Source organism: Takifugu rubripes, chromosome 14 (assembly GCF_901000725.2).
Source record: "Takifugu rubripes chromosome 14, fTakRub1.2, whole genome shotgun sequence".
Classification (NCBI taxonomy): domain Eukaryota; kingdom Metazoa; phylum Chordata; class Actinopteri; order Tetraodontiformes; family Tetraodontidae; genus Takifugu; species Takifugu rubripes.
The window spans coordinates 8,181,533-8,202,130 of record NC_042298.1 but is presented as its reverse complement, the minus strand read 5'-3'; the positions used below and the strand labels follow the sequence as shown (position 1 = coordinate 8,202,130).

The 20,598-nt window shown below is 46.5% G+C and overlaps 4 protein-coding genes across 9 annotated transcripts; 1 reads left to right on the top strand and 3 right to left on the bottom strand.

Annotated features, from left to right (window-relative positions):
• Window positions 1–263: 263 nt before the first annotated feature.
• Window positions 264–4,849, bottom strand: ddx41 (DEAD (Asp-Glu-Ala-Asp) box polypeptide 41). Its single transcript, XM_003970450.3, has 17 exons — window positions 4,682–4,849; window positions 3,997–4,092; window positions 3,611–3,761; window positions 3,434–3,508; window positions 3,285–3,345; window positions 3,074–3,210; window positions 2,930–3,002; window positions 2,509–2,662; window positions 2,249–2,385; window positions 2,006–2,168; window positions 1,791–1,922; window positions 1,633–1,704; window positions 1,450–1,546; window positions 1,121–1,270; window positions 972–1,043; window positions 736–846; window positions 264–608 (listed from the first exon to the last, which is right to left on the bottom strand). Exons 1-17 carry the CDS (start codon window positions 4,706–4,708, stop codon window positions 472–474), a joined length of 1,845 nt encoding a protein of 614 aa, XP_003970499.1. The 5' UTR covers window positions 4,709–4,849; the 3' UTR covers window positions 264–471.
• Window positions 4,850–5,862: 1,013 nt separating this feature from the next.
• Window positions 5,863–12,581, bottom strand: fam193b (family with sequence similarity 193 member B). Of its 5 annotated transcripts, none has more exons than XM_029847122.1 (10): window positions 12,228–12,581; window positions 11,070–11,348; window positions 10,559–10,760; window positions 9,633–9,842; window positions 8,372–8,777; window positions 8,107–8,290; window positions 7,788–8,021; window positions 6,665–7,685; window positions 6,314–6,389; window positions 5,863–6,229 (listed from the first exon to the last, which is right to left on the bottom strand). In XM_029847122.1, the coding sequence occupies exons 1-10, from the start codon at window positions 12,384–12,386 to the stop codon at window positions 6,133–6,135; spliced, it is 2,868 nt and encodes a 955-aa protein (XP_029702982.1). In that variant the 5' UTR covers window positions 12,387–12,581; the 3' UTR covers window positions 5,863–6,132. The 5 variants fall into 5 exon arrangements, with proteins under 5 accessions (XP_029702982.1, XP_003970522.2, XP_011609057.2 ...); XM_003970473.3 differs by having other exon boundaries at window positions 6,641–7,685; window positions 12,228–12,579; XM_011610755.2 differs by having other exon boundaries at window positions 6,641–7,685; window positions 10,574–10,760; window positions 12,228–12,579.
• Window positions 12,582–13,541: 960 nt separating this feature from the next.
• Window positions 13,542–15,656, top strand: mxd3 (MAX dimerization protein 3). The gene is made up of 6 exons (XM_003970451.3): window positions 13,542–13,737; window positions 14,330–14,429; window positions 14,516–14,545; window positions 14,659–14,773; window positions 14,860–15,025; window positions 15,270–15,656. The coding sequence occupies exons 1-6, from the start codon at window positions 13,542–13,544 to the stop codon at window positions 15,386–15,388; spliced, it is 726 nt and encodes a 241-aa protein (XP_003970500.2). The 3' UTR covers window positions 15,389–15,656.
• A 718-nt stretch (window positions 15,657–16,374) lies between these two features.
• prelid1a (PRELI domain containing 1a) lies at window positions 16,375–19,768 on the bottom strand. Of its 2 annotated transcripts, none has more exons than XM_011610758.2 (6): window positions 19,623–19,768; window positions 19,029–19,149; window positions 18,246–18,471; window positions 18,037–18,150; window positions 17,268–17,346; window positions 16,375–17,072 (listed from the first exon to the last, which is right to left on the bottom strand). In XM_011610758.2, exons 2-6 carry the CDS (start codon window positions 19,118–19,120, stop codon window positions 16,951–16,953), a joined length of 633 nt encoding a protein of 210 aa, XP_011609060.1. In that variant the 5' UTR covers window positions 19,121–19,149; window positions 19,623–19,768; the 3' UTR covers window positions 16,375–16,950. The 2 variants fall into 2 exon arrangements, with proteins under 2 accessions (XP_011609060.1, XP_011609061.1); XM_011610759.2 differs by lacking the exon at window positions 19,623–19,768 and adding an exon at window positions 19,225–19,454.
• Between the last annotated feature and the right edge of the window lie 830 nt (window positions 19,769–20,598).

The window sequence follows — 20,598 nt, the reverse complement described above, 5'->3', positions numbered from 1 at the left end:
AAGAACTGTCAATTATTAAACCCTGTAGCACTTAAGATGGAAGAAGGACACCACCTTTTAAAGGATTAAAGTCACATTGTCTATTCAACTTTTGTAATTTAAAGGGTTTAATTTCCTGGCATCTACGTTAGAAAGACGTTTCACCAGCTTGACGTGCCATTAAGGCTGTACCTGAGGAGGCTAAAAATGACTTTATGGCTCTGCTCCACTTGATGTTGCAAAAGAAAAATGCTGTTTTCTGATTCAAACTCTCCCCTAACAAATTTAAACACTCACAAAAGTCACTTTTATTTACAGTTAAATGTATCAAAAAATGTTACAAAGCTCACAATAGAGAATCTTACTGATTTGAGATGAAAAAAAAAACGAAACTGATTTGTCTGTCAGCTGACAGCTAAAAAAATGAATTCGCTGTGTTGTCCAAAATAAAATGTGATGGAAGAACGGCATTCAGTCCGAAATGAGAAACACCTAGAAGTCCATGGAACTATGAGCCAGGTAGTCTTTTCTCCCGAGGTTGGAGACCTGCTTGGTCTGCATGGCCTCCAACTTTGGACAGTCTGTGATACGATGACCCAGACCACCACAGAACGTACAGCCCCTCTCTCCTGGAAACACGAGAAGCAGGTCTGTTAGACACACTCCCAGAGAGGAACGTGCAGGATGTGCACGCATAAACACAGCTAGGTGGCACCCTCTCCTGATGTAAACATGGCCATGTATTGACAGGCTCACCTCCGATATCAAGCATGGTCTCGTCCCCGGTCTGGAGCACCTGGAGGACTGGAGGAACCTTCTGTTTGGCTTCAACAAGTAGAGCTTTTAGATCCATCAGGACGGACTCATCTGTGAGGAAAGACGTACCAACAAACTGTGAACACAGGACTGAGGCAACAAAACTATCAAATGTGGTAAACATAAAAATACACTGCTCCAATTAATCCCAGTGACATTTCAGTAGTTTTACTGACCGCAGCCTTTATTGATGAATGTAGTGGCGATACCGGTCTTGCCTGAACGTCCAGTTCTTCCAATTCTGTGGACTGAAATCAAAATATTATATCAATTTCCCTCTCTGCATGGATGGACGGACGGGTTTAGAAGACCGGCAGCTGCTTACCATAGTTTTCAATCTCCTCGGGCATGTCATAATTCACGACATGCTGTATAGCTGGGAAATCCAGACCTTTAGAAGCGACATCTGTGGCCACTAACACATCCTTCTTTCCTTCTTTAAAAGCCTCTATGGCTTTTGTTCTCTCCTCCTGATCTACACAAGTTAAACACAATTTTAAAACAGTGGAAACGAATGACGCTTCTGAGGCTTGAATATGGTGCGGAAATGACAGTGAGCAGGGTGCCATCTGCTGGTGAGGGAAAACAACTACACATGCACCCCAAATTCAAGGCTCCTCGCTGTTTGCTTTAACGTCAGGCTCCCATACGTACCTTTTCCTCCATGGATGGCCACAGCCTCCACTCCTTTTAGCAGCAGGTACTCATGAATAGCGTCCACATCGGCCTTCTTCTCCGCAAACATGAGCACCTGTTGACATTAGTGCGCGATGCATCAACGTTTGCTGTGATTTATCTGACATTTACCAGCATTTACCAACATAAAGAATTGCTCACAGGGGGAGACGTTTTCTGGAGACACTCGAGCAGATACACCATCTTGGCCTCCTCTTTTACGTATTCGACTTCCTACAAACACAGTATTTATTAATGAAAGACTTTTTACTACTTTTAAAGGTAACGACATTAAAGTAGTATGGGGGATGGGAACAAACCTGAATGACGTCCAAGCTAGCAGCCCCGGCCCTTCCCACATTGATGGTGATGGGCTTGACCAGTGCACTCTTGGCAAAGTTCTGGATCTTCTTAGGCATAGTTGCACTGTAAAGCAGGGTCTGTCTTTGTCCCTATAACACAGTTATTGGTCATAAGACCGGACAAATGGATAGAAAGACAGAGGTTGAACTCCATAACATGGACTTTAGCTCACCTTGAAATAGGAGAAGATGGTTCGGATGTCTTCTTCAAATCCCATGTCAATCATCCTATCAGCCTCATCCAGAGCCAAGTAGCGGCAGATGTCCAGGCTCACCATCTTCTTCTGCAGCAAATCCATCAGTCTGCCGGGGGTAGCGACCATCATGTGGACACCGCTGTCAGAAGGCCCATATGATCAGCAGATGGAAAAACCGTGGTTTGGCATTTTTAACAAAGAATTAAAGAGGCGACTCACTGTTTTATGACCTCCATCTGCTCTTTGACCGACATTCCTCCAATGCAGAGGGCGGTGCGCAGCTGAGGAGCCCCCTCCTCCTCCAGCAGCTTGCAGTAGTACTCGATGATGCCGTGCGTCTGCCTCGCCAACTCTCGCTGGGGTTCGAGAATAGAACACACTCATTTTACCTCACCAAGATTCGAGCATTGGATAGAATTTGTTCTATATTTTACAGGATTTATAACAAGCCCTGTGTTTGTTGACGAGGTTGGTCTTACTGAAGGACAGATGATGAGGCCATACGGCCCCTCTCTCTTGCAGAAGGGCAGTCTTTTTTCCTGCTCCAGACAAAACATGATGATGGGCAAAATGAAGACCAAGGTTTTTCCAGAACCCGTGAAGGCAATTCCGATCATGTCTCGACCTGAGAGACTACAGACAAGGGCTCTCAACTCCAGTGATACCAGTAATACTTGTTCTATCTCCATTAATGTTACTTAGATAGAAAAGGAAGAAACATTCTATTGGATGTAACCATGTGGCCATTATGTCTACATATTTTCTGGCCTTGTGGGTTTAGTTGCTGCATCTTATCAGAAATATCAACATGTTTTTCTGCTTCCTATAGTGAACTCTGAATCTTGTTATTGGAAAATGTGTGAAGACTTTAAATGTCTGCTTACAACAAGCTGTACTTACACTGTTGGCATTCCTTGAATTTGGATGGGTGTAGGGTGAACAATTCCCTTCTTTTTTAACCCCTTGAGAATTGCTGCAGAAACAAAGGCATTGTTAATTTGGTACTATTGATCCTGTGGTGAACCAGATTTATATTTTAAAAACCTGGTGGGAGCTTCATCTCTCTGAAGCTTTTGATTGGAGCGGGAATGTTGTCTCCATCAACCAGGATGTGAAACTTCTTCCTGACACGTTCATGTCGCGTGTCTGGCATATTCAGGATGTAGCGTGGCGCCTTCCAACTATAAGGAAAATGAGTTGTCAAGGAAGACATGACAAATAGAGAAAAGTTCCAAAAATGTGATGAGGAGCTTACCTTGTTTTTATAGGATCATCATAAATGATACCTTTGGCCATTTCTTTTACCGACATCAGAGCTGGTAGATGAGATAGAATTAGCTTAGCAACTCTTCAAACCTTTGTAATACCTTTGTTTAACGAGACCTAAAAGTATTTTATTTGTACCTCTGCCTTCTGCAACACTCTCAAGGATCTTTTCTTCCTCCTTCAGTTGTTTCTCCTTGGCAGACTCTTTACGGGCTGTAGGTGCACAGACAGGCCAGACACTTCTGAGTCATCTATCATGAAGTATAACAACAACAATGTATAGGCTACAATGGAATACGAGAAGAATCCACGCACCTTCAGCCTTTTCTTTGAGGTGCTGATGCTGGTCGAGAAGACTGACATTGGAGCGTGGGCCTAAGCCTTCGTCCTCGTCCCTCTGCTCCTCGCCGCTGTCCTTCCGATCCTCGTCCAGTGCCTTACCTCGCAGATGTAACATTTTTTGCAGCTGTGTGCAAAAATTTTAATATTCAAAGTTAAAATTACACAAACAACAGTACAATGTTATTACAGTGATGCAAAGCCCTTAAAAAGGGAATAAAAAAATTGTTCTCTTTTGATATACGGGATATTTAACAAACCACTATTTAAGAGTAGCTGGAACCCATTGGGATCATTTCCAGGCACGAGTTTAACAAGAATGGCAAAAACACTGATTTTCTGTCAGTTTCTGTTCAACTTACCATTTGTTGTTTTCGTATTTTGACGGGTACGTAAGGAACATAATCATCATCCTCCTCTGATCCTCCCGAGACAGACTTGTCCTCCTCATAAGATCTCTGTGCAAACACATTTATAGCTTTAATACTTAACTTTACTTCTAATATATTGACAAGTGGCGGAAAAATTATGTATGAATAAATATGTGTTGTGAGTAGTAGAAATGAGAGGGTTATATGTTGCTAGATGTGGCAACGGAACAGGTATAAAATGACTTATCTTTGTAAGACAATGCCTTTTAGAATATATCAATATTTCGCATCGTATAAAACGAATGTTCAAACATTCCTTTTGCAATGAGCTGAATGCAGAACAAAGTTAAAAACTGTTGTTTCGGCAACACAGAAAATACCTTAAGAGAAATTGATAGAACACTGAAGAAGAATCGTTCACAAATTCTTTGTAAAATTTAAGCTATAAATCAGTAGATGTTGCAACGGCGTTATAACAAAAGTATTGACAATCCGTTTATTTAAAAAGCGGAACATATTAAAATATTTGTTTTTAAGTAATTAACAACGCATCAACAATTTTAAGAGTGAAGCCTAAGAAATATGTGTTTTGAAATGATTCCCTTAGCAAAGTTAGCATGCTTGAGTTAGCCTTAGCTAATGTTTGTCTAGAAAGAAAGTAATATGCTGTACTTACCTTGTGGGATCGATTATCAGTCTCCATTTTCTTTTCTCAATTAGGTCGATGTGCGCAGAAAACAAGCAATAACAGGGGGAAAAAACACCAAACAGACAATTCAACAGACTATCAAGTTAGCTTTTAGCCACATAAATGAGCTTTGAAAGTACGGAAGGCGAAAAGGGTCAGATCTTGCCGGAAACGCAGCGACCTGATTCGCGTAAAGTAATCACACAAATAGAGCTAAAATAAAACACCACGCTATTTTTTCTTGTCAAAACTGTAGTTTTTAATCTTTCTGAAAGAAGGATTTTTCACAGTATCAAAAGTGTGTTTTTCCTTTTAAAAGACACAAGCCTCCATACACTTGGCTGTTGTTGATATAGTATAAATCTACATTCGAAACATTAATACTATCTGAATGTAACCTAAAAAGCATCAGAAATGTGGAGAGAAAAAAAAGTCCCACTACAGAGCAGGGAAGAAAACTTTTCATAGTACTGAAACCCATCAGCTAAAACGTGGTTACTGGTGTAGATCCTCAAGGCCCCATGTCTCTAAAACTCAAACGTTTCATTTATATTCCTCCCCAACAGTATAATCAGCATTGGATATCAGATAAACTAGCCGAGCTACAACATGGCAACACAGTACAGGAACAACTGAGAAAACAAGGTAAACACGTGTGACAAGTGCTTGAAAGAACTGCTTGGTTTCACCAAGCATTCAAATAAACTGCACTCATTAATATAATGGCACCAGCGTGGACGGCACTGGTGTACCTGTCATCGTTGGGTTCCGCATGTTAGGTACCAGCGAGGATGCTGGTAAAGGCCCCGGAAGCAACATGGCGCACCGAATATTCCTATCGAGGTCACTAAAACCAACACGAGAGAACGGGCGTTTTAAGCAGGAGACACATCGAACAGTACTGGGACACGTCTTTGTTCATGCACTGGAACATGTTTGCACAGTTCAATGGAGCAATTTGCAGATAAATCAGTTCTCAATTCAGCTTTTGGTGTACTGCAAAAATCATTGGATTATCGCAATATGCGTGTTTCCTTTGACAATAAATAGTGCGAATACTGGACAGCTAAATCCTTTAAATGCTGTAAGTCAGCATGCAGAATGTGAAGCATGATGAGCACCAATTTAAACCAAATAGAGGTCAGAACTTTGACAAGGTTAAAATGTCTCGGTTTTGTGGTAAAAAACATTTATTTCATTTAAGGTACTTGTTTACATACTACATAGTTAAGCACATGGATGCAAGTGTATTCAAAAGCCTCTTTTTTTTGCATCTTTCATTCAGCGACGTTGCGACAACAGCAGATGGTTCAGGTGCCAAGTTTCTGCTTCAGTCTTCAGAACCGACAGAGCCCAGTTCGAACCCAGGATCCTTGGCTTGTAAGGAGGCGGCTTGGGGTCAAGAGTTTGTGGTGCCGAGTTTCATTTTCCAGCAGCGGTTACTGGGCTGCGTTTGAAGGGACTTTTTTGAGGCTGAAATTGGACCAGTTAACAGCTACTTTTTGTCGAGTTTGCTTCGCAGAGTCCAGGCAAAACCTGAAGGAAAGGAGAAAAGGCACAGGGCAAATTATTTATACATCAGTGGTAATAAATCCCGTCTTCATGCTGAGATAAAACTACCTTTTGAAGTATTCCACTTCTCTATCGATCTCATCCATTTCTGTTGGATCCACATCTTTGGGCAGAAATACGTCATCTAGAAAAGATAAATGAGGACAAAAAATTACACTAAGACTCAAACGTAGACATAAAAAACTACTAGAATAGGAGATTAAAATACAACTCAATTAAGCATTAAAATTAGCAATCAAGAGCTGAGCTGATTAGTCCACGTGTACACGTGTGAAATACTGAGGTGACGTTTGTACCCCAGCTCTTGTGTTGTTTGTGTGTTGTGATGCTGATGTGTGTTAGACTTTCTACACTGTTAAATTTAGCTTCATGTACCGAGAGCACCGCTGGATTTTTCACCCTTGTTTTTGTTTTTCTTATTCTTCCCCCTGGCCTGCTGCTGCTGCTGCTGCCCGCTGGCTGGAATGGTGTGATGGCCTTTGCTCTCTGACTCCGGTTCGGGCTGCTCCCGTGTTTCTGCGTCGCCTCTGCCCTTCAGTGCATTAGAGAGGCTCCCGTTCGGTGGGTGCTTGGATGACTTCCCCTCTTCTGGCCTCTTGGGCCCGGTTCTGTGGTTCTCTGTGCATTGCTGCGGCTGCTTGTTCCCCGTCTTTGCAACACTGGCGGCGTCTCTCCACTCGTTGGGCTTCTGCGCTTCGTTCCCAGAGGCGGTTTTGCTTTGCTTGCTGAAGTTCTGCTCGGACAGAGATTGCTCCTGTCTCTGCTGCTGCCTTTTAGTCTTCTTTGACTTTGAGCTGCTGCTCCCGACCGCTGCGGTCTTGAGATCGGGGGCTTCGTCCTTCGACTTTGCTGTACTCTGTGCTGGCACCTGCGGTAGCGTGTCGGGTCCGGCGGAAGTGCATCGTTCTGGGGACTGAACCCTTATGAGCTTTGAGAGACTCGGGGTAGCGTGTAACCGCTGGATGTCCTTGGAGCTGGCAGGCAACCCCGGTGCAGTGGAGGTGAGGCTGGGGCACGATACGGTGGTATCCTCCCATCCGTTGGATAGGTCCAAGTGGTTTTTAAAAGTTCCAAGTGACAGAGGGGCCAGATCCAGGTCGATCTGCTGCGGGTCAGAGGAGCCGTTAAGGTGGGACAGTAAATGGTTGCCTTCCAACGTGGCCGCCTTCTTTGGGAAGTCATTGACATCCAGGTTGAGGTCGTACATGCTGAACGAGGCCCGGATCGAGTCTTTGATGGTGTTTTTGATTTCTTCCAGCCGACTTGTGAGGAAACTGTTGACCCGCTCCAGTTCCAGCTGAGGCCAGTCCAGCAACCGGTTGCCTTCTGGACCATCGGGGACGGGCTCGTCGGCGGGCTCGGGTGGATTGGAGTTCGGGTCGCTGCCTGCAGCGCCCACGTTGCCCTGCTGAGCTTTTTCCTAAAAGAACAACAATAAACTCAATCAGTCACAATTCCTTAGGATTCATCTTTTCAATATTGCGCCACAGGATTTAAAAACGTGCTTTAAATGCATCGGCACCTTCTTCTTTTGTTTGTGTCGCGCCCTTTTTGCAGCCTTGGCACTGTTGACGGGTTTGGGCTCAGAACTGTTGATGAAGTCTAGCAGCTCGTCAACGTCTCGGTTGTCAATGGCCCCGGCCGCCGTCAGCTCCGAGTCCTGACGCTGAGGCAGCTCTTCTTTACGCCTGGTCAGGCGCGACCGGAGTTTCTCGCGGATCTCAGCGTAGTTCCGGCTTGTTGGCGCGGCTGGAGGCTGCGATCAGTGCAAACGTTGTCATTCAACACACTCTCGTCCTTTAAATGATCATCATTCTACTCAGCGTTGCGTTCTGTAGTACCGCGTTGTGTCCGAAGAACTCGCAGTAGCAGCAGTCGCAGTATTTCCCATCCTTCTGGTTGGTAGACGAGGAGGCGCACGAGCTCCTCTCGGAGCTGCTGTCTTCGTCCTCCCCCTCCTCCAGCTCAGGCGAAGGGTGACACAGCGCACCGTTTGTCATTTTATGCCCTTTGCACGCCTGGTCTCTACAGATCAATACAAAAACTGACATTAACTCATCGAAGGCTTTGGTTTTATTCCCGTTCATGGAAAGTGGTTCCACCCACCTGCAGGCGCCCGCTGTCAGATGGTTGATGTTTGGAGCCGGCGCTGGTCCTGCGCTGTGTCCGTTACAGGGGTGGTTACAGCCCATGACCGCTGTGCCCAGTTTGTTCTGTTGTGTGTTCGCGGCAGGAATGTGGGAGTTGTTACACGGGCTGGCCTTATGGACAGACGTCGGGCTATCCGGACCGGGAGAACCTAGTTTGGATGAAGGGTTGTGGAGGTTTGGTACCAGCGGAGAGAACGACGCGTGTGCTGCCACACCGGCGTTAGAGTTTAGGTGTCCGTGCTGCCCACAGGTGGGCTTTGGGGGCAGGAGTGTGGAATGCTGGGATGGGAGGCCGGTGGGGCTGTTGGGAGGTACCGACAGGTCTGTGTGATGGTGGTGGTCGCTGGGGTGGAAGGCTTCACCTGCACGAGAACGACCCATCATTTAACACAGGTGCATCTGAGAAGGCGGCTCGATAGTTCAGACATACAAAAAGCTCCAGAAACAGCATATTCCAAAGATCGGGAAGGTTCCACTGTTTGGAAACGAGAACATTTACACCAATTAGAGGAAAATTCCCACTTATTGATCAGAACCCGATCATGGCATCTACATGCATCTCAATAATGAGTCCACAATATTGATATTAGGCTTTACTGAGCTTTTAGCTTCCCCTTCCTTTATTCTCGAGTGCTGTGCTTGAAAACCAAATCCCTCAAAACATTCCTGAGATTCTTTGCTCACAAAATGCAAAATCCCTGCAAGCTTGATCAATATTAAAAGCCCGAGTTCAACCTTGACTCCACATGAGGTTTCAGGCCAAAGAAAGTTTCCAAAAACGTTGAAATCGCTTCAACTTTAGCCGCGGCTCAGAGCATCGGGCTTCATTTAGCATTCAGTAGCGAGACCCTCTGACCCTGCTGAAGACGGCAACGCCGTCGAATCACAACGGTTGTTATCGAGAATAGTTCTGCACATCTGCACATTTACACTGAGAAAAAGAGGGCTCTGGTACCACTGAGCAAGGCACTGAAAGCCCACATGCTCACACCTTCCCCCACATATAGCGGTCAAGGGGGGAGAAACAGAGAAAAGGATAATTCCACCCGTATAAAGAAGAGGAAAGCCAATGTGCTGGGCCATATTTCCAGGAAAGGACTGAACAGATGTGAGATTTCTCGGGCGAACGCACTTTTAATGAGACGTGTTCGAGCATTTAGGTCCCAAATGGGAGGAAACGAGCTCCGTGAAAAGCAGCTGACTGGGCGGACGGCTACCTGGTGGCGTCGGTCGACGGCACATGGTCTTGAAGTGCTTGGGAGTCATCCGGTAAAGGTCCGCTGAGGTAGTCAGGGGATTCCCGGCGGAGGATCCGCTGGCGTTCTGGGACGACGGGTGGCTGTAAGGACAGACTTTGGTCCCCGACGCCTTGGCAGATTTCCCGGGTGCTTCGTGAAGTCCTCGCTTCTCGTGACAGAGAGACACGCCTACAGACGGGACGACAGATCCAACCCTGTTAGCCGGTGGACTTGCACACTGACGGAGGATTATTAACCAAGCCGTTGGGCTTTTATTTCAACTGTTCCACTTTCACGCCAGGCAGAACTCCGCCGGTTCTGACAAACCACACCAGCGAGACCACACAGGCGTTATTCTGCAGGAGCTTATCAGCGCCGACACATCAGACGACGGTTAGACCACAGCATCACCTGACTCTCTTCACTAGGAGACTGATGTGGGCCCCAGCAGGAGGCAGAAACGGGTCACAGTAGAGCTCAGGAACGCACCGGTCGCCACAGCACAGTTACGTTCGTAGTTAAAACAAAGATTATTTCAACACGATCACCGACACATCGAAGGTGACGCTGCAAAGCTGTAGCGAGAGCATTTTTCTGCCTTGAACAAGACAGAAATCAGCTGCATCATAGTTCTGAAGCACCGAGCAGCGGAAACAACAGCACAGAATATCGTATTTAGAGAAAAACCCCATGCACGCAGGTGCGAGTCAAACTGAAACCTGAATCCTAGAGCCACAAGTTCCTCTATCACACACTTTCATGGAGCCTTTGATTTTCTGAATGACGGCCACCACTGTTTGACATTTGAAGGTCACACTCAAGGGAATTCCTAAATTGAGCTCTATAATCGGCTCATTTCGGCATCGGGCTGCAGGAGAAGCATCTCTGTTAAGGACGTCTCTTACCCTGTGGCGACAGACCTTGTTGGGGGTGCGGAGACGCGTTGTGGTTGCAGTGCTCCCCTCCGTTGGTGTGAGCGGAGTTCCAAAGACCTGACAGTTTGTGTGCTGACAGGAAGGAACTTGGGTCCCAGTCCACAGTGCTTTGCTCAGGGTAACCGTTTCCACAGCTCTGCGACTTACAGGAGGAAGAGTGGGACAATGGTATCTGAAACGGGAGGGAAAAACACGAGAAACTAGCTCAGCGGGTGAATCAAAGCGCCCCCAGAGACAGACACAACATATGCTGCTGCCATAAACAACCGCCGAGCTCCTCTTTTTCTAGCATATATGACTCTGCAGGTAATTAAATCACTTCTATACATTTTCCCGGAGCTTACTGACACAGAATTGACCACGAGAGCCTAAATATGAGTATTGTTATCACCATGACAACTGACTCAAGAAAGAAAATGCTGCCTAATGTGCAAAAGGAATGCTGTCAACGTATCATTCAGATCAGTCCATGTTTATCTACCGAATTTGGTTGCTCCTGAGCGCTCCGTCTCTCCTCCTCTTCCACACTCTTGCAGCAGCTCTGACAGATCCACAGAGGCACCTCTCCCAGCAGGGACTGAGACAGCGACGGCACCGCGTCGGCGAGCTTACGTCCAGGCGTCTCCCGCAGCAAAGCCTGGGAAAGAGCCGGTACGGCATCGGCCAGCTTGGTCCCGTGGCCCCCGGGGAGTCCATTTGGAGAGCTTGCTCCCCAGTCTTTAAACTCACGATGGCACAGGAGGCAGCAAGTGTGCATTGGCTGGGTAGAAGACAGTCAAGGATTGAGCCGTGTTGCAACAATCTAAATATGCATTGGTTGATAGTGATTTGATTGAATTGTTTGAAACTACACGAAAAACTTCAAAAGAGCAAATACATCGTTATTAATGTTAATAACAAGACTGCATCCTCCCCAATTACGGCTCAAAAAAGATGCAGCTTCTTAAGGAAGTGATGGTTTTGTCTGTAGTGGTGCAGATGTCAACGGAGACCATAACATCATTTGGCTTGATATGGCAGCTAAATCCATGCACTGACACGTTAACAACCGAACAATCAAAACTCTGCTAAAGCTCGCAGGGAAGTTTTAAAAATGAATAACTCCAACAGAGAGTCTTTGGAGTAGGCTCCCGTTATCCCTGGAAGCTAAATTAGCGAGTTAGCTAATAGCTCGCTAGCTAGCGCTTCAGACTGCAACTGTTACGCTGTGCACAAGCCACGCTTGAAGCACGCTAGCTACAATATAGCCGGGCTAGCCTTGCAGCTAAGGTTAGCAGGTCGGATCGTGCGATTTAAACGTTGAAAATGTGACTAACTGGACGAACCACAGCGTCACCTGTCCTGCAGGTGGGCTGCAGCACTTTTACACAGTCCCAAAGCCGCCAGTTCTGCTCGCGAAGTTGAATTTATTTATTTACAAAGCCAACGACGGAATGGAGTCTCTATCCACCACTTTGCACATTAAAATCAAGGCAAAAATGCCCTCCAGCCGCCGAGTCTATGCAGACTATTATGAGTTAAGGGCTTCTCAATGTGAGCAACAGATAATAAAACCACAATGAAAGGTGCATTGCAGGACGTTGTTAGCCGAGCGGCTAGCTAGCTTATTTTAGAAACAGCTCTCCGCTAGCTAACCTACCTGGTTCGCCCTGGTCGTGGGCAGCCTTTCCAGCCCAGCATCTCCGCCGCCGCCACCAGCTGCATCGCCGGGAGAGACCGGGCTCTTCGGTCCGCTCTGCTGCCCGGGCACCAGCTCCTTCTGGGCCAGCCCTTGCTGCTTGCTTTTCTTCCTCGCCATTTCCACAGTGTTTACGACGCGCTTTGGCCAAGTTTGCAGCAGTTTCGATGATTTTCAGGGCGCACTTTCGTTTCTAGCAGGACCTTAAACGTTCTCAATCTCCTCTAGTCAAGACAACAGTGAATATGGCGGAGTGCTGCACACTCGGGGGTTCAGAGGTCAAAGCTGCTGCTGCTGGCGGAGAGGCTTCACTCCCGCACGGAGGAGCGCGTTGAAGCCGTGTGCGGGAACTGACGCCGCTCGCTGCCATATTTAGGAAGGGCGACCCGCTCAGCCCGCTTTTCCGTCACCAAAATTGACATAAATCGGCCTTAAAAACGATTAAAAGTGATTCTTTATTTATTCGGATTTTATTTAAATACCCTGGATCCGCGTACAAAAGTTCGCCTTTCTTTACATACTTAATAACGCACAAGTAAACACACACCTCTGCATTATATTTCGGATTTGAAGTGAATATAAAGTGCAGATTTCGCGCAGGCTGCGGGATTTATTATTTATTGTGCAGAACATCCATTTAGTTGACAGAAGGGTAATAGAGTCCTGACCTCCGCGGAGCTGCACAAAGGCTGACGCCCAAAAAAACACCGATTCAAGTGGATGGCAGTCGACACAAACCATCTGAGACCTGACAAAAGTCAGGTTTGTGTAAAATTGTGCTTTGCTGCACAGGTTTTCTGCACAATATAGATGCATCCTTCTGCTGTGTGGATTTTCAAACGCTTTGTGTGGCATTAAGGACAATGACTTGGTAATAACGCAGGTGTAAGGACAGAGTCCGGCACATCTTGCGCGCGGATACACATACGACTGTGTAATTATCAAGAATCTTCACCAACTTTTGAGGTTAACGCTGAATGTTTGAAAAATAAAGCTGCTATGAGAGGAACAGACGGGGGCGTGGCTAACGATTGACGTTTCGTGTTGCTTTTGCGTCTGCCGGAAATATTTCAATTACGATTTGTCGTTGAATTCAATAACAAGTAGGCACGTTGGAGGATAAATGTCTTTCAGACGTAACATATTTTATACGTAACATACGATATTGAGAGGAGTGGAAATTTGCGTACAATTTATTGATGGTTATAGGAGGAACTGTGGAGTTTGTGACACGCGTTTAGGTCGTCCGAGCACGGGTGTGACCGTGAAGGCAGCATGTGTGTTGCAGACGTAGCAGCTGCAGCGCAGATCGACTCCAGCATTCGTCTCTTTGCTGCCGTTTGCGCCACAGCAGGTTGTTTATTTGCCTTTTTAAGAACCTTAAACCCCTCCACGAAATCAACAATGGACAGCGTGTACAACATCCAAGTGCTCCTCCGGGCCGCCGAGTTTCTGGAGAGAAAAGAACGAGGTAAATAACGAGCTTTGACAACTCGCGTCCGCGGCGGAACAAGTTATTGTTTCCAACAACAGAATCGTCAATGGGAAAGTGGCGATTTCGGGCATGTGTGAAACCTTCCCGGGGGGGTTCTTCAGAGCAGATGCCAGAGAAAGCACCGAGGTTGTTTTCAGGAGGTTATCGGGGGGTTTTCCCTTCTTTGACTCAGTGACCTACATATCGGCCGGATCATTGTACTCGAAGGCGCCAATCTGGTCCGGTTTGAAAATGCGCCGCTGGTTCTGGCGCTTGCACGGGCGGTGAGAGGCGCACAGACAGCACCGGACCCTTAGAGTCCAATCAATGGTTCTCGGCACCCAGAATCCCCGCCAGGGAGGGTTGCGAACGGGGCTGGAAAATAACGGCGGAGTCGCTCTGTGATGGCGCCAAAAAGCGAACAATGTCCAGCAGGTACCGGTGACAGCAGCCCCCCGCCCACCCCCCCCAGCTGGAGCAGGGGCCTGTCCCCATGAGAGGAACATTCTGCAAACAGCGGGGCAGATTATTGGTAGTCCAGGTATTCCAGGACACTTTCAGAACTTTGATTTTTCCCTTCCCCGCACAGAGGCGGAACACGGCTACGCCTCAGTTCTTCCCCTGAGCCCAGATCATCCTGACAAGAGGAGCAAACAGAAGAGCAAGAAGATGTCTGGCGGCGGGAACAGGTGACCACAACACACCACACTCACTGACTGGCTGAGGGGGCGTTTGCCAGGACTGACGCGCGCGTCTTCTCTGTTCCTACCTGCAGGGTGGTCCACAACGAGCTGGAGAAGAACAGGTAACGTCCCCTCAGCTCCGTTTCTTCTTGGGGTCCTTTGGTGCTGAAATGGAGTGATTAAGACGCTCGTGCGTGCAGTAACTGTCCCCTTTGTTGCCCGTGGCGTGTCACAGGCGAGCCCAGCTGAGGCAGTGCCTGGAGCAGCTGAAGAAGCAGGTTCCTCTGTCCTCGGACTCCGTGAGGAACACCACGCTCAACCTGCTGAGGCGGGCCCAGCTCCACATCAAGGTAGGAACGCGGCGGGCCGCCGCCGCCGCCGCCTGGTCGCGCGCGGCCCTCGGCGGCCGTCTGAGCTGGGCTCTGTTGCGTTGCAGAAGCTGCAGGAGCAGGATGAGCTGGCCCAGCAGATGAAGGGGCGCCTGCGCTGGCAGCAGCGGGAGCTGCGGGTCCGGCTGGAGCAGCTGCAGAGGGGCTCGGAGAGGATGAGGAACGACAGCCAGGGCTCGTCCATGTCCTCGGAGAGGTCGGATTCTGACAGAGGTTAGTGGCCTGTGATGGCACCTGGACGAGCATTTGTGGGTTCGGTACCTTGCTCGAGGGTACCCCGGCAGTGCTCTGAAGGTGGAGCAGGCACCTGGGAATTCACCGGGAATTCCTGTTATGTAACCCTTTTAAGATATAGCCTGTGATATTATAGTCTTCATTAAACCTTTAAAAACAAGAAAAAGCCAAATTCTAAGAGAGTCAGACAGAAGTGAGACATGAGTCCTCTCTGCCTTCACAGAGGACGTGGAGGTGGACGTGGAGAGCATCGTGTTCGACTGCGTGGACTCTGAAGGACTGAGCATCACGCACGCGGACGCCGACCACTGTTACTCCAGCCTGGACAAATCCTGGCTATGATCCCAGCGGAGCCGACGCCAGCACGGGCGGACGGGAGGAGGAACAAAACATTCCAAAAGGGCGAGCAGGCCGAGCACGGACAGTGACGTGACTGTGCCGAATACTTCCAACACGTGGATTTTTGGACTCCGCGAGCATCGTGTCGCCAGAAGCTAAGCTAATACTGAGCTTGCGATGCCGGGACGGAGGGGACGTACCATCCCGCCTGCAGACTTCCATCGTTCCCCATGAAGGACGGAGACATTTTCGCTCCCCTTTAAAGGCTTTTCTGAAAATCCAAAAAGGGCTTTTTACTCAAAGCTCCTCGTGTATTTCCTGTCACGCTGCCGCTGGGCCGGGTTCACTTCTGTTCTCCCAACAGCTTTTCTTTAGCACTAATCTCATATTTCAGTAAAATAGCGCGCACGTGAAATGTGCCACGTCTGTTTCCATCCTGTTGCACAAAGACTCACATATTGCACTTCTTTTATACCACAGCGGGGGGGGGGGGCGTGAACGAGTTCTGGCCGCCTCCGGAGGCCGAGCGGCTCTGCGGGTCGGTCACCGAGGCGTGCGGGCTGCTGCAGGGGGCGGGGCTAAACTCCCCGCTCATATTACCTGGTTAATGATCACTTTGCACTTACGTGCGTTTGCATTTGTCTATGGAAATGTTGATTATGTGCGCAGCCGAGTCCCCATTCAGGCAGGTAACGTTTTAATTAAGCGATTTATGCTGCGCCGTCATATTCAGCGCTGCGTATTTAATAACTGAAGGTGCTTTTATCCCCCTTCGCTTTTATATATGCAAGATGCCTTATTACCTTTTAATATGTATGCATTCATCTGTCTTTCTGCCCAGTAATATTATGTAGCATTTTTATACTGAGGGTTTTTTTTTTTTTTTAATTAAATAAATATTTTCTATATTTATGTGCCGGTTCGTGTTGTTTACTCGTACACAAATCCAAGGAAATCTTAGATGCTTCAGTTTTCAGAGACGTCAGAGCTCAGCGATAATAAACATGTTCATTTATTGACATTTGATCCAGTAAGAGCACGTTATTACACGGGTTGCATCATCAGATGGAAGTGCAAGACAGTTTGAAGTTGGATTTTGCTTTCAGGCAGTTGACGATCTTCAACTTGAGGTGGTCGTTAGGATGATTAAGGTCAGCAGAAGAAAATTAACATACAGCTGGACGGCGACAAAAGGCGTCGCTGGCGTGAATTAGCATCAGTCACAATCTTAGCTTCTGGACAGGAAGCTGCTAGCACAGAGCTAGTGTAAAATGAGCAGGCGCACTCAGGCGTTGGGCACAGAGGTGGAGCACAGATCTGCGGGACAGTACCGATGTTGGCGGGTTTTATGGTTGCTATGGCGTCAGCAGCCACGGTGAACTACTAAGATCTCTACCTGCTGTACAAGCTGAAATGACGTGTACGAATGAGGCTAAACAGGCTGCCGGACCCTGCTCGGGCCTTCAATGGTCCGCCTGTCCTTTCAAGTTTTCATTACATTTCCTTAAGTTGGCGAGTAGCCACGACCAGGATTCAGTGTCTCACTCCAGCGGGGGTGGGGGGGCTCACACGTACTGCTTCTTCTGCGCGTGTGAGGCCAGGTCTTTGGCCTTCTCTTTAGCTGCCAGGGCCGTCTCCCTCGCTCGCTCCGTAGCAGTTTCTGCTAAGGTTCTCGACGGCGTTTCGCCTGCAAAAAACACCAACACGTTGGGTTCAATACCCGCTCAAAACACCGGTAAAACTCTAGAAGGTGCTTGGACCATTTCTGTCCAACAAATGGAACCGGCTCAGACAGTGCAGATGTTGCCAGGGCAGGAGTGTGAGCCTGTAATAAAGGTCCACAGTTGCTCCAGCGATCAGCCTTAACGCCGCATCATCTCACCTTGCATTTTGGCCAGGACGTACTCGAACCCTTTCATGGTCTTCGTTATGCTGCTCTTGAATCTCGCAAGGCCAAATTCCTAGAAAAAGACAAAGAAGCCACAAAATACTATTTTGATTTTCTAATTAATGCAAGTTGAGAAATTTGCCAAAGTTACTTTTGCCAATATTGAACTAATTGTCTTCCAACTTTATGCAATAGGTTGAGCCTGACGACTAAATGGGAAAATCAGAACAGGTTTACAGTTATTGAACCTAAAGTCCAATAAAGTGACTACTTTGTTACAATAGCGAAACATTTGGTTCTGGATTCTTTCCTGGATCCACAACAGAATAAAAGAGCTCAGCCTTGATCTCAACAATTCAATATAATAAAAGCTGCTGAGATGCAGGTGTCAGAGTCCACCGTCCAGATGTTACACATCATCATCCAGTCCTGATTCAGATGTAGAAGAAAACTTTGATAATCGACTAAAGATGGCTGCTGAATACACGGACAAAAGAACAAACCAGCAGATTCTTGTTTTACAGTGTTTAGCAGCATCAGACCTCCTCCAAAAAATAAATAAACCGCAACAGAATTTTATCAGAGCTGCCAGAAATTGAAAACAACAAGGGAACATCTGGTCCTGGCCGACATTATTCCTTTTTGCAGACCACACGAGCGCTGCAGTCCTGTCTGTCCCATCACTGGATGACAGACGGGCTCAGTCTGGCTTCCACACACCTGTGTGGCTGAATGATGGAGCTCTGGGCATTACTCTACTGACCTGAATAGCTCTTGTGAGCCCGTAGACTTTGGAAGAGATCCAAGCTTCTCTTTTTATCTCAGTCCAGCTGCCGTTCTCAGGGTTAATTTGGTACACGCAGCGCTCTTCCACAGACTGGGAACCAAAAGAAGCAAAGGACAAACGCAGTGTGAGGGGATGTTATCGCTCTGCAACAGTATGTGTGAGCTTGTAGCGACGTGTTGCCACACCATGAGGCGAGCGTGGCTGATGTTCCACGTCAGCGTGGTCATGGTCCTTTTCTGAGGGTCCACAATGGAGTCCTCGATGATGTATGCCGAGCTGGCCATGTGCTTAGGAAGGTAGCGCTCCATCCAGCGGGGTGATCGGCTAGTTTTGGTCAACAGACGTCGGGAAATGAGGCAATTGGTCGGACTGACCTCGCGGAAAATGATGTCCTCTGTCAGAACATGGTTGCTATAGTAATAGAGGAAAAGATGAACAGAAAACTTTAAATATCACACATGATTCTCGTCTTCTTTATCTCTTTTTGTCTGCACCGGGTCTCAAACCAAGAACCCTTGGCTTCTCAGCCCAGCTCCCAACAGACTGAGCTACCACCACCCACCAACTATGATTCAAATATAAAATATAAAATATATAAAATCCAATTTATTATGTGCACCATACTATTGTTATCTAGTCAAACAATGGTGAGCGCTTTCTCTTTTCTCCCCATTGTTACTGAAACACTGTGTCTGGATAATGAACTCTTCTGGCCATAAAGCCTTAATTAATCACTAAAAAATCAAATAAAATACTGCAGAGCACAAAGTACAATACAACACAGTATAACCAGTGTTAATAAATACACCGATCTCAGCCTGTTCAATGTTTAAGGGGGAAAAGCACTAATTTATCAATGTTTATCTTCTGCTGCATGCTGTAATCTAAACCAGTTATATAATACAGTTTGCTTGAAGGGTTCAAAAGGTGAACTTGTGCCCACACCTGACTGGTGTGACCGACCTTACCTGTATGGGTTGGGATATCTCTGCCAGAAAGCAATGCACACTTGGTCCCAGGTGCTTTTGAGCAAACCCGTGCAGCAGTGATATTTCACCATTTTTGCGTGTGGGTCCTATTTACAACACCCTGGGCAGTGGAACAAATGTGTTAGTTTAAGCATTCCAAACCAACTCTAAAATACATCGGGTTTAACATACGCACAAGGTGGTGATTTTGGTAAGATGGATGTATGGATTCCTAACGGTTATACTTAGCCAAATTTAAATGCATCGAACGCGTCCATAAGTTAAAACCTGTCAGATTCCGTGGCAGATGACGTTCAGGTTTAACATGACCGTAGACGCACTATAACTATCTGCTATAGAAGCTCAGCATATGTGGTATAAATAATTAGGGAAACCATATAAGCATAGGTAACATCAGATAACACGTATGTCACGTCCACACGGCTTCCTGTTGAACTGAGCTAGCTTAGCATGAAGCTGAAGTCTATGAATGAATGACGTGGCTAACAACTGGCGTGTAGATTTTTAAATATGTATCTATAACGGCATACTACAGTATGAACTGCTGACATGTTGAGAGGCAAATTCCGTTACCTGTATCGTAATAACATTCAAAGGAGACGTAGTAGCATTGTTTTCCGCTATAGAAATGAAGTTCACCATTCGGAGTGTGTGTCAATGCCCGATCTGACCCCGGAACTCGATCTGCCCCATATCTATTCTGCGCATGCGCCAGATTGTGCGCATGCGTGTAAAGTTTACCACGCGATTCAAAGCGAAAATACAGTATATATGCATCAATACTTAATATAAAAGAAAGTATAAATGAATAGACGTTGTATTCCATTTTTAATTGAGGACTCGATAAAGATAATACAGTTATATTTGTAACAGATGTTTTATTGTGAATTCAAAGGTTGTTTTTTTAAATTTGATATACTGCAAAAGATCCAGCAACTGGCCTGGCAATGAGCACTGAACTGGCAATCGCTGAACTCAATCTGGAGGCTCGTCTGTGTAGCCCGCACAACTATTATCATAATTATAACTATTTCTTTCTATACATTTTTCAATAACAAAAAAAAAATCTAATATGAGTGAAAGTTTGGTGGTCAAGAACTGACGCCTTTTCCGGTTAGTGACGCAGTTGGAATATCCATTTTGGACGCTAGGGGTCAGCACATGACTGTGTAATTAATGCTTTCATCCTGCCAGGGTAATGATTTTCGATAGTGTATATGTATACAGAATATATTTATTTTGGCTCATAATGGATGAAATATATTTTTTTATGAATAGATAAATTAAACACTTGATGCAAAAGCCTTCAGCTTACCTTAAGCACAAGCAATACTACTCTTGCCTATTAAAAATCTAATTTAAATGGCACCTATTTTTTGGTTGCTATTAGAATATGTAGTCAAAAATCTAGCTTCCAGTTACCAAAATTAATTCCATTTATGTAACTGAATGCATTCTGTTTATGCTTAAATGGTTTGCCAGCTGATTTGTTTTTACCTATTTATTATGCATGAATCATGCAATTAAGTCGCAGGCTTTACAATATATA